We start from the raw sequence: 13,201 nt of genomic DNA, 5'->3' as shown, positions 1-13,201 counted from the left end.
GAGGGGAAGGGGTAAGCATAGAAGGGTATGTCCTGAACACTATAGGATGAGGAATGGGATTAATGGAACTCAGGGGCTATCTTCCAACTCCCCAAAGATAGTGATTATTACACAGTGAATGTGTACAGGAAAGGGAGGTTCCAAAACAGGAGAACAATGTGGACCTTCATGAAGGTGGTTGATGGCAGACACCCTCCCCTACATTACTCAGACCCCAGATTACAAGGCCTACGTCGCTCCATTCACTTATGTCCCTGATCTGTGTGGAGTTGTGCCATTCTTTAGCACCACTTGACAGCTATGGGGGATGGAAATAAAGCACTGAAACTGAGATGGGTGGCGGGGAGAGGCAAAAAAAAAAAGGGGAAGGAAGGGAAGGGAAGGGTAGATTCAGGACTCTTATGCCTGGCCCACTATCACTATAATTAAAAATGAGTTATATGCACATAGGCAGAATTTGTCCCGCATAAAGAGGAATAAAATGATCCAAGTCCATTTCCACTGGAATGCAGAGCAAATCAGTGATGGTCAATGATGTGTGTGTGTGGGCGGGGGGAGAGGGTTCCTTGTCATTTTATTTAGGAAGAATGTAAGTGCTGGTGAAATGTGACAGATTGAAAGCCCGAAGTATTCTATTTATCCACAGAAGTTATAGGGTACAAGTGGCAGCACAAATGCACAATTTCCTATGCTGTCCTTCAAATGTTCTACAGCTCTGATTTGAATGGACCATTTCAAGAGAGGAGAGAATTGTTCAGTTTCCATGGCCCATTTAGTGTCTTAGCCCCTTCTTCCGAGGTTGACATGCTTTAGTGGATTTCATGATGTGGATACATGTTTACTGGGAACTGATATCACATCAACCAACCGTTATCTGATAGTAACAAGCTTTGGTCACTACCAACACACAGAGCGATTTTAGCTGCATACTTCTTTATACTTGATTACCGTTTTTCCAGTAATTGTTGGATGGTGAGATAGGCCCAAAGCCTCTCAATGTAATCCCCAAATATGTACTCCTGGTCTTGGAGAGCTTTAGCTGTTTCTTCAATATCTACTTGTTCAGTAAATGTCACATCATTGTTTGCCTGTTAGGAATTGAGAATCTGCTGTTTTCAAAAATTACAATGATCTCACCACTGCATAAAAGTATTTCAATTCGGAGTGCATTTCTTACATACAGAAATCCAGCAACTAACAAATTGTCTCTATTAACTTGCAATTAATTACACTGATGTGATACAGTCCGATAAAGAAATTAGTCTGTAATGGTGAAAATAAGACAAGAAATTTTGGTGAGGCTTTGGGTACCTCTTCCTGGATATATGCCATGCTCTGACACTAACATACATACTCTGAGACACCTCTGTATTTTTATTAACCCCTGTTCAATGACAGTAGCAGCAAAGTGCACCTCAGTGTTAACAGATAAGGTAATACAAGGGTAATACCATGATATTACACTTCATTTAGATCAAATATGAAACAATGGGGTTATTGAGATATTTAAGTGGATACTCAGACTTCCTTTTCAATCAATGGCATGCAAGAGCATGAAGATTTAACCTCCTTTTTGCTAATTCATAGTAGCTCATCTCATAGTGGGATGCTTTTGAGTTATCACTTCCCAAAAGTACTGAAACACTAAACTACCACTAGGGAATGTTTGGTGAGAGCTAGAACCCATCTATCAGATCAAACAACATTGATTTATTTGTCAGTGAGGAAATGGTGGCACTGGCAACCCACCACATGTAAAAAGACATATGTCAGTGTAACAGGAGCCATTTGATAGACTGTCTATCATTGTGCCAGCAGGTAAACATTTCAAAAGAAAAAAAAATGTCATTTACTTTCAAAGAGACAAACTTTTAAATAAGTTAGGTATTTTTGCAAGTTTACCCATTAACTGTATGGTGGATGTCAAACTTATTCTTTTAGCGGTGATTATGCAACTGCTATCCATAAGTAGGACCACTGAAATATGTCACACACATTTCATTTATAGAGTGGGGATGTGGAGTCTTCTTATTTGTTTTTATGTTTTCTGCAGGATTTTTCTGGTATGACTCAAGCCTTGGCATTTTATAAAACAGGCTACTGCTTAAAATAAACACACAGCAGAACCAATACTTACACCTTGAGCTTTCACATCAGCAGTAAAGCTGTTCAGGTGATTGTCTATAATACGTCCAGCCACCACGATTTCAGAGCCATCATAATAATGATTGAAATTGTTCTGAGTTAATTCAGATGTTGCATTGATAGGGTAGTGCAGCTGCACTTCTCGAAGCATGGGAGTAGCCACTTCATCATAAAAACTCTGCAAGGGGAAAAAAGGGATCAAATCCAAATACGTAAGTGTCTGTGCGATGTAGTACTGCACAGGCACTCAAATTTTGCCCAACAAAGGGCTGCGTTAGGAGCTAGCCAAGAGTCCCAGCATACAAATTTCCATGTTGAATTGATCGGCCAGGTTGCTTATATTAATTCAAAACTGCATGTTGAAAACCTACATTAGAAGGCAGTGTGTTCTAGTGAATAGAAAACCAGACCAAGACTCCCAAAATCTGGACTCTATTCCCAGTCTTGCAGATGTGACCCTCTCTAATCCATTTAGCTTCTGTGCCTCAGCTTCCCTGTTTTGGATAATGAGGATAAATAAGGCTTACCTCTTTGTAAAGCACTTTGAGATCTATATATGAAGAGTGTTTCATTGGTATTTTTACTACTTTCCACAGCCACACCTCTCTATCAAAGATGAGCACTATAATGTAGCGTGCATATCTGATGTGGGTAACAATCTGGCTACCTCTTTACTAGCAGACAGTTCCCATTAACCCCCGCCCCCATTAACAAGTGTAAATCTTTAGTGGCACTTCCAGTTTAAACCCCTTTTAATTAACTAAATGGAGTTTCTAAAATTGAACTTCTCAAAATTACAGCAGATATGGTGCATACATTAATTTATCAATCTGTCAATGATAGTGTACATAATGAGTAAGGCTACATTTTAGTCACAGGTATTTTTAGTAAAAATCATGGACAGGTCATGGGCAATAAACAAAAATTCACAGTCCATGACCTGTCCATGACTTTTACGATATACCCCTAACTAAAACTTGGGCTGGGGGGGGGGGCACGGGTCCTGGGGGGTGGCCCAGGACATCTGCGGGTGCTGGGCTGGGAGCAGTGCATGGCCCAAGACCCCCACTGGTGCTGAGAGGGGGAAGGCAGTGGCGGCGTGCAGCCTGAGACCCCCCGCTGGTGTTGGGGAAGGGTGGCTGGGCATTGGTACGTGGCCCAAAACCCCTGCTGGTGCTGGGGCGGGGGTGGCCAGGCAGCGGCAAGCGGCTCAAGACCCCTGCTGGTCCTGAGGGGAGAGGGTTGGTGGGGCTGGCAGACTCCCTACCCAGCTCCAACCAGCATATCTCTGCAGCTCCTAGAGAGGGTGCAGCAGGAGGGCTCCAGCTCTGCAGCTCCCATTGACTGGGAACCACTGACAAAGGGAGTTGCAGGGGCGGCACCTGTGGGCGCGGGCAGTGCGTGGAGTCCCTTGGCCCCTGCACCTAGGAGCTTAAGGGAGCTAGGGAGCCCCCTGCCCTGAGGTAAGCGCTGCCCCGCACTCCAGTCCTCTGCCCTAGCCCTGAGCCCCCTCCCACATATCCAAACTGCTGCTACTGGCCTAGGGGTTGCCTGGCTTAGGCAGCCCCTGAGCCAGCACCAGCTGCTGCACAAGTCCCGGAGGTCACGGAATCCATGACTTTCCATGACCTCTGTGACAGACACGCAGCCTTAATAACAAATGGCAACAAATACATACAGTGTGCCTGATTTATTTATTTATTGCCACCAAATCTCTCAGTCTCTTCAAACCTGTACAGGCACTTGAACATTGGCTAAAGGACTGAAGTCACATTCAGTGGCAGAAAGATTATTTCAGCTGCAGAAAAATGGTTCATATCACCAGGCATTCATAAGATCAATATACCTAAAACTGGAGTTCAGCTGTAAATTCTCTATATGGGTAACACACATAGATCAAGTAGGAGGTGTGATTGCTTCATAGTCAGTGGTTATTATACTGACAGTGGCTGAATGCATTAACCTCTCTCACTGAATTTAATGAGCGTTGAGGATGCTCAGTACTTTGCATGTTATTCTCAGCACTTTATAGTATTGGGCTTTCGTGTTCTCTATCATACTCTGGATACTGAACAAAGAAGATAATACAACATTGCATTATAAAAAAAATTATCTGTCCACGGTATTTGTGAGACAAGGTGGGTGAGGTAATATATAGGACCAATCTCTGTTGGAGAGAAAGACAAGCTTTGGATTAATGTCTCATTCCTTTAAAGTGAACATGACTTTGGATGGTGAACATTTAACAAAGGGAACTCCCTTTTCTCTTCTACCTTCATCCACATGTATTACAGATTCTTTATTTTAATAAGGAGAAAAAGACTCCACCAGGTCCCCTTAACTTCACACTCTGAGTTGACAGACCTATGCTTCAAAAATTATCAGACGACTTTCTGGTCACTAAAAGGAAGTAGCAGAAGGTATTTGGTTAGGAAAATACAATTGCACAGCTCAATGCAAAATCACTGTGGCTGGCCAGTGAGAGTTTAAAACTAGCGGCGAAAACCAATATCTATAATCCTCCACCTATAAGACACTAACTTTTCCTCATGATGCACACCTGAGCTGTGTTTTTAATGGCCAAGCATCCTGAAGAGACATAGTGGGTGATAAGCCAGGCATGGTGATGGGTGCAGTTTAAGATCCTAAAAAATGGAAGCAGCAAAGAATCCTGTGGCACCTTATAGACTAACAGACGTTTTGCAGCATGAGCTTTCGTGGGTGAATACCCACTTCTTCGGATGCAAGCAGTGGAAAAAATGGAATTGAACACCACTTCTGAATAACCAGAAAAAACATTTTTTTAGTCTTATTTCTTATGCTCAAGTTTTAAAACTTGCTCTTGGAAGTTTCCCCACTACATATTATGTTTGATACCATTAACAAAGTATGTTTGTTTACTAATATCACTTGTTAGCTATGTTGGAAAAAGCACATGATCAAAGTACAAAGTACGTTAGAAACTCTATCTGTAAGAGTTGGTGGCTAGGGTGGTTATATTTTTTCCTACCTGTAGCTGCAAAGCTGAATCAGAATCCTCATAGATACGACGAGTCAATCCATTGTTCTCCAGTGCCATCTTCTCTAAAAAATTATAATCCATATCATAGCCAAAGGCCAGATTATATAAGGAATATCTTCCTTGAATGGCATTTTTCACATTCTCTTGAATTTTTCCCCGGTTCAATTCTCCTGCATTAAAGCACAGAAAACAATTAAATTTTATGGAGAAGAGTCTTTCCCTTTAAAGAGCATGTTTAGAAAAATACTATTATTTGGTTAAAACACACACACAAAAAAAATTATCAGAGAGAAAGTACAAGCCTAGAGAGAAGAGATATTACAGGTAAATCCCAACTGCAATTGCAATGGGTCTGGCTTTATTTTTTTGATTGATTCATTTTTTTTCTGTTTTTAACTTGGAAGCCAGTTAAAGTTCTTAATTAAAATAAAGACAACTAAAAATGAGAGAGACCATAATGTTTTAACTCTTCTAGAAATAGTCTCAAGGTTCAACCAAATAGACAAACTTCAGCAGAATAGGAGTGAATAGCTGCCTAAAATAATTTTTATGGTCACTGTATGAGTTCTTTGCTTTCTGGACACTTCTTAGGAGTGGCACCTGACTGATAACATAAGAACATAAGAATGGCCATACTGGGTCAGACCAAAGGTCCATCCAACCCAGTATCCTGTCTACCGACAGTGACCAATGCCAGGTGTCCCAGAGGGAGCGAACCTAACAGGTAATGATCAAGTGATCTCTCTCCTGCCATCCATCTCCACCCTCTGACAAACAGAGGCTAGAGACACCATTCCTTACCCATCCTGGCTAATAGCCATTAATGGACTTAACCTTCATGAATTCATCCAGGTCTCTTTTAAACGCTGTTATAGTCCTAGGCTTCACAACCTCCTCAGGCAAGGAGTTTTACAGGTTGACTGCGCTGCGTGAAGAAGAACTTCCTTTTATTTGTTTTAAACCTGCTGCCTATCAATTTCATTTGGTGACCCCTAGTTCTTATATTATGGGAACAAGTAAATAACTTTTTCTTACTCACATTCTCCATATCACTCATTATTTTATATACCTCTATCATATCCCCCCTTAGTCTCCTCTTTTCCAAGTTGAAAAGTCCTAGCCTCTTTAATCTCTTCTCATATGGGACCCGTTCCAAACCCCTAATCATTTTAGTTGCCCTTCTCTGAACTTTTTCCAATGCCAGTATATCTTTTTTGAGATGAGGAAACCACATCTGTACACAGTATTTAAGATGTGGGCCTACCATGGATTTATATAAGGGCAATAATATATTCTCCGTCTTATTCTCTATCCCCCTTTTAATGATTCCTAACATCCTGTTTGCTTTTTTGACTGCCGCTGCACACTGTGTGGACGTCTTCAGAGAACTATCCATGATGACTCCAAAAGCTCTTTCCTGATTAGTTGTAGCTAAATTAGCCCCCATCATATTGAAGTTCTTCTCAGTTGGCTTTGGTCTTAACTATCCTAAGTAGTTTAGTATCATCTGCAAACTTTGCCACCTCACTGTTTACCTCTTTCTCCAGATCATTTATGAATAAGTTGAATAGGATTGGTCCTAGGACTGACCCTTAGGGAACACCACTAGTTACCCCTCTCCATTCTGAAAATGTACCAATTATTCCTACTCTTTGTTCCCTGTCTTTTAACCAGTTCTCAATCCATGAAAGGTTCCTCCCTCTTATCCCATGAGAACTTAATTTACGTAAGAGCCTTTGTTGAGGTACCTTGTCAAAGGCTTTCTGGAAATCTAAGTTAACTATGTCCACTGGATCCCTCTTGTCCACTTGTTTGTTGACCCCTTCAAAGAACTCTAATAGATTAGTAAGACATGATTTCCCTTTACAGAAACCATGTTGACTTTTGCCCAACAATTTATGTTCTTCTATGTGTCTGGCAATTTTACTCTTTACTATTGTTTCCAAGCGGTCCTGTTACAGTTACCTCTTGGACCAGATCCTGCGCTCCACTCAGGACTAAATCGAGAATTGCCTCTACCCTTGTGAGTTCCTGTACCAGCTGCTCCAAGAATCAGTCATTTAAAGTATCGAGAAATTTTGTCTCTGCATTTCGTCCTGAGGTGATATGTACCCAGTCAATATGGGGATAATTGAAATCCCCCACTATTACTGAGTTCTTTATTTTGATAGCCTTTCTAATCGCCCTTAGTATTTCATCATCACTATCACTGTCCTGGTCAGGTGGTCGCTAATAGATCCCTACTGTTACATTCTTATTAGAGCATGAAATTAGTATCCATAGAGATTCTATGGAACATGTGGATTCATTTAAGATTTTTACTTCATTTGATTCTACATTTTCTATTCATTTGATTCTACATCTTCATATAGTGCCACTCTCCCCTCCCTCCACCCCCACCTGCACGACCTGTTCTGTCTTTCTGATCAGGGCTGGCTTTAGGACGTGCAGGGCCTGATTCGAAAGAGCTGCCGCCAAAATGCTGCCGAAGATGGCAGCAATTTGGCGGCAGCTCAATCGGTTGCCGCTGTTTCCGGTGGCACTTTGATGGAGTGTGCGGGGCCCCTCTTCCAGATGCTGTGGGGCCCTCTTAGGCGCGGGGCCCAATTCCCAGGAATCGGGGGAATCGCCCTAAAGCCGGACCTGCTTTTGATATATTTTGTACCCCAGAATGATCGTGTCCCATCGATTGTCCCCACTCCATCAGGTTTCTATGATGCCTGTTATATCAATATCCTCCTTTAACACAAGGCACTCTAGTTCACCCATCTTATTATTAATACTTCTAGCATTTGTGAACAAGCACTTTAAAAACTTGACGCTGTTTATTTGTCTGCCCTTTTCTGAACACAGGGATGCAGTTACAGATGCTCGAATCAACAGTGGGATGTCCACAGGCAGCATAAGTATGAATACTCACCACTAGTGGGATTCCCATCAGTCAGCATTATAATTGTGGAGGAGCTTCTCTCAGGCAAAACCTTCTCTTTGTGAGCTTCATTCATCATTTCAACTGTTCTTATTAAAGCATCATTTACGTTTGTCCCTGCAAGAGACATGACCACAGAAAACAGAGCAAGAGTAAGTACAAATTTGTACAATGTTCCACTATGTGTCAATCCAGAATGTTTCAAACCTACCAACAGCCTAAAGGCCCCTCTAGGAGTGAAGGATACTGTTGACTGCTTCTACTCACAGTTATGTGACAGTAGCATAGACAGAAACAAATATGCAGAGTGGTTTTATATTAGCATGGGGTGCTCTGGCCCTCAACAACTTCAGATCAAATGAGGGAGCAATCAGGTTACTCCTGCAATTGCTTTCTTCATGTTTACTATGCATGTCTAACAGGAAACCAAGCAATATGTGCAGTAGCATTGAGGTTTATCATATGACTGTGCTAATGGTTGTAGCCATTTTAATTTGGCTCATTGTATAATTTTGATCATACTAAATGCTTTTTACAAACTCCTTAGAACATTTGAACAATGCTGTAGATCCCTCTTTGTTCCATCCAGTCTTTCACATAACACCAGCTCAGCCAAGTCCTCCTACTCCTCCTTTCTGCTCATGACTCCCTCACAAGCCCTCTGTGGCTCCAGACCCTGTTCCTATGCCCAATCTTTGGCCAGATTCTTTCTTGCCACCTTCCTCAGACCCAGAGATCCCTTCCTATTCTCTTCTGCTGGAGTCAATTGTCCATCAGCAAACACATCTTCCATTTCCTCTTATTCATATTCATTGTTTGCCAAAGAGTGACACTAATTATTTGTTATTTAGCTAATTAGTGAAAACATGGTTTCATAAAACCCGTATTTGAGATCCTTGGAGGAAAGATGTAAAGGCAAAGCATTTATTATGAAAAATTTTTTAGAGAAAGGTATGTTAAAATTTAGTGATATTTACATCCTGTGGCTTTTATGGATTTAACAAACTTCTGTGCTTCCTTCAAATTATCTAGGGTAGCCTTGACTAAGTATTCCTTCCAGGATATTATCTTGTCACTGAACAAGATAAAGTTGAAGTGGTCATTCTCTTTGACATCATCCAATATTTTGAAGAGCGCTTCCTTTGTCTAGAACAAATAATAATCACTGTTAAAAGAAACAAATGAGAACACGAAATCTGAAGCTTGTTCATATTTTATTACAGAGACAGCTAGTAACAACCCCTATTCTTAAATTACCTGATGCTTTCCATAAGAAGATATTCTTGCAAACTTTTTTGAGATGCTCTCCTGCCTCCATTGTTTGCTGCAGAACTTTGCAATTTGGCAGGGAAACAGTGTTCAGGCTAAAGAGATGCTTTTCATTGGTCTCATGACATTCCATTTAGATATCTTAAGGTATGTCTTCACTGCAGATTTAACTGGGGCTCCTGTACTCACCCACATCCTCCCATCCATATAACAAAGACCTCTCACCCAAGCTTCCTGGTGCTTTAAACCTGGGCTAGCTGGCCCGACTAGGGTATAGGTTAGAGTCTGGATGCTGCTTTCACTCATCCTCACTTTGCAGCAAGGATGCAGGCTAAACCACTTGAGTGCTAATAGTCCTCCAATACCTTCCCACAATTCCCTCCATGTGCTCAGGACAGACAAGTTTTTGCACAATTCACCGGGAAAGAATCACAGAGTGGCTCAGCTTCCTGCAGCACAAAGAATGATGGGATACATCTCCAGAAGTCCTAGCAACACACAAGGGGTAGTGCAGCCTGGGGCGGCTCTAGACATTTCACCGCCCCAAGCACGGCGTCATGGCACGGGGGGGCGCTCTGCCGGTCACCGTTTTGTTTTCGGTGCAGGCACACCTGTGGGAGGTCCACCAAAGCCGCAGGACCAGCGGACCCTCCGCAGACATGCCGCCAGAGGCAGCCTGCCTGCCGCCCACCCATCAACCGGCAGAGTGCCCCCTGCGGCATGCCGCCCTAAGCACGCGCTTGGCGTGCTGGGGCCTGGAGCTGCCCCTGAGTGCAGCACCAGTGAGGACCCAGTAGCTGAGGTATGGTTTTACAGCCTGTGGCTGCTCAGACACAGACTAGATTAACCCAGATGCTGCCCACGTGGGCTAAGCTAGTTCTACAGTGAAGATGTACCCTTAATTATAAACTGTTGAAAATGGTCATTTCCCTTCTCTCAGTTGCAAATGAAAAAGTTGGCAGCTTGCCAAAATAATACCTAACCATTATAAAAAGATGGGCTCATGGTTCCCTCACTGTACAGGAAATTCTGCAAATTGCCAGAGCAGCTGTAGCAGAGGTGAGTGTGGGGGTGGGTTAGGTGGGGAAGAGCTTGGCCAGGCTCCTCTTCTCTAAACCATATTCTCTCAGACCCAGCAAATAACCCTAGCAGTCCATCCCCTGACTGTTTGGGTACTATATGGGGCAGAAGTTCCCCAAACTACTGGGGGTTGGGGAAGAAAAGAAAGGACTGAGCTGGTCTCCCCACCTCAGCCACCCATCCAGATCCAGCAGACGGTCCCAGCAACCTATTCCCCGCTTATGGGATAACAGCATTCTGCTGCTGCCAGCTAAAACAGTTAGTTTTCTTCTAGTTCAAGTGGTATAAATCTGTGCTGCAGTCCTGGAGATTCAGAGTTCAAACCCTGATGATTATGCACAGGGGTACATTACAGATTAACTTAATCAGATTTGTTTTTACTGTTTTTCTTTACAAAATCTAGTAAATTACATTTAAAAATCTGTGCTAGTTAGGTTACAAAGTCCAACATTCTAAAGCTAGGAAATGCTAAATGTACAGTTGTTTGTGCAGTGTTAATTCTGCCTCCTTGTGCATAGGGTCTAGTCTTTAATGACATGATTACATACTGCTTTTCCATCTGACCCCTTATTAATTCAGTGCAGAGGGAGGGTAAGGGTAGGAATTATGTTGCACAGATTACCATAAACTAGCATTTACTGTCATATACTTGATTTTGCAAACTAAATAATGTTTTTAATGTAATTGTTGTATGTAATAATATTTATAAAAATTGCCACAAAAGATACATATACATACTCACATACACAGCACAGAAACAGGTCTGCCTGTTAGAAGCAAAGATCACTGTGTAACAATTAGAGCTGGATGAGAAATAGTTTTCCCATCCTGAGAAAAACTTTGAGATTTTGAAAAAATTTCCTGTTCCAAATTGTGACAGAAAGTCAAAATCTCAAATGTTCACAAACCAATAATCTGAGGAAAAACCCATTGGTTTCGGTCAGTCAAAATGTTTAATATCTATAATATCAAAATGTTCTAAATTAAAAAGGCTAATCAAAATAATTTTAATTATTTATTTTTACTATAAATTAACTGAAATTTTGAACCAAAAAAGGAGCCTCACATTTCAAAAATGTCAAAAATAGGAAGTTTTGACAATTTCAAAACATTTCCGATTTTTTTTCAGAATAGGAAATTTGTCAAAACCAACCTTTTCCCGTGGAAATTTGCAGGTTAGATGAATAAGCAGTTTTGAATTAAAAACATTTTGCTGAAAAATTCCCAACCAGTTCTAGCAATAGTCTGGTATTACAATGTATGTACTTATTTCAGTTTTTAACACACATGCTAGGAGTGTTCATCCCCTGCTCTGAATGCCTCTTGCAGTAATGACAAACCCAACCAACAATTACACTGAACTGCTAAATTCCAGTGCCTGCAACAATAATTCATTCCCAACATGACTCCACTACATACTACATTACAACTCCCAGCTGATCAAACATCCTATCTTATGTTCTTTCTAGCTCCTTCCCAAATGCCTCAGCAAAAAAGGCAAACCTTACACTATGTCCCCAGCATTAGCATGGGCCTAAAGAGAAATTCAGACACAAAGATATAAAATGGCTAAAACTGGGAAAAAATATCCATGCAGTTCAGGCTTGCAGAGCATAGACATGAATGCAGTCAGCATGCCTGTAGCATAGCCCAATTCAGTTTGTTGCCAAAGTTCCAATACCAGACCTCAGTTATGAAATAGCTGAAAGCTGGAAAGTATTAATTACGGAGTTAATCCTAGATTGGAAGAGCATTCTGGGTAAAGATAGAAGGAGCACATAAAATGCCTCTTTTCATTTCAGAATTCTTCTGTCAAAGCAAGTGACTTTTAAAACTGTAGTAGAATTTACACAATCCACCGGTGCAACCTCAGATAGTGTTTTGTCGTACTAGGATTTATTACCATGATACAGTTGCTTAGCTGACTGGAGGTGAAGCTGAGTATAATAGAACAACCTAAACCAACAGTTGCGTCCTGGACATTAAAAGAGCTTTATGGCATTTTGAGTGATAGTAAAGTACTAGCTGAGGTGGTTTATGAATGAGGTTGGGAAAGAACATCTGCAACCTCAGTCCTCACAGATCACTCCTAAGTAATAAAAATAAACTATGCAACTTTGTTTGAAATTGATTAATCCTGCTTATTTTATTTAAAGAAATGTGCTGTGCCAAGGAGCATCGTTTTTTATGCTCAAGTTTCTGGTAAGTTACCTGTTCCATTTTTTGACCCAACATTGAGGAACTAATGTCTATTACAAAAATCACATTCTTGGGCACCCTGGGGAGATTCACAGGTGCAAAAAAATGCACGAAGTATCCATTGATAATCTGAAAAACAAAGAACATGATGCACATGAGAACATGCAGGTTGTGCATATCACCTGCACAAAATGTAGGAGCTGACCAGAAAAAACTTAAACATGTAATTAACATTACATATGAACTCAATGGGACTCTCATGTGTGAAAAGTTAGTGTGTGGAAATCTTTGCAGGATTCAGGCTTTAACGCCCCTCTCTCCCCCAAATCACCATTGAATCTACCTGTAAATTGCCTGGAGAGTCCCTTTTCACATCATATTTTATAGTAAAATCTCCATCCAAGAAAGATGTTGAGCAGTTCTTACAGGTTCGCTGTTGATCAATAGTTGGCTTGAAAGACACATGGCCCTGAAAAGCAGTAGGTTAGAATCCAAAATTTTATAAAATTACAGAAAAAATAAAGTTAAATATTTTTTTCTGCCACATAATTTCCCAA

General features: G+C 41.2%; 1 protein-coding gene across 2 annotated transcripts in view; it reads right to left on the bottom strand.

The window, feature by feature from the left end:
• The window catches only part of LOC123374071 (inter-alpha-trypsin inhibitor heavy chain H3-like), a 56,088-nt gene that overhangs the window by 23,425 nt on the left and 19,462 nt on the right, over positions 1 to 13,201 (bottom strand). For both annotated transcript variants that reach the window (XM_045023516.1, XM_045023517.1), the window contains exons 7-13: positions 12,988 to 13,113; positions 12,657 to 12,773; positions 9,074 to 9,242; positions 8,088 to 8,213; positions 5,156 to 5,337; positions 2,138 to 2,323; positions 949 to 1,088 (exon numbers count right to left, since the gene is read on the bottom strand). In XM_045023516.1, coding sequence (XP_044879451.1) covers positions 949 to 1,088; positions 2,138 to 2,323; positions 5,156 to 5,337; positions 8,088 to 8,213; positions 9,074 to 9,242; positions 12,657 to 12,773; positions 12,988 to 13,113 — 1,046 coding nt within the window. The remainder of the gene's footprint in view (positions 1 to 948; positions 1,089 to 2,137; positions 2,324 to 5,155; positions 5,338 to 8,087; positions 8,214 to 9,073; positions 9,243 to 12,656; positions 12,774 to 12,987; positions 13,114 to 13,201) is intronic.

This window comes from Mauremys mutica, chromosome 7 (genome assembly GCF_020497125.1).
Source record: "Mauremys mutica isolate MM-2020 ecotype Southern chromosome 7, ASM2049712v1, whole genome shotgun sequence".
Taxonomy (NCBI): Eukaryota; Metazoa; Chordata; order Testudines; family Geoemydidae; genus Mauremys; species Mauremys mutica.
This window is presented reverse-complemented; position numbering and strand designations above follow the sequence as displayed.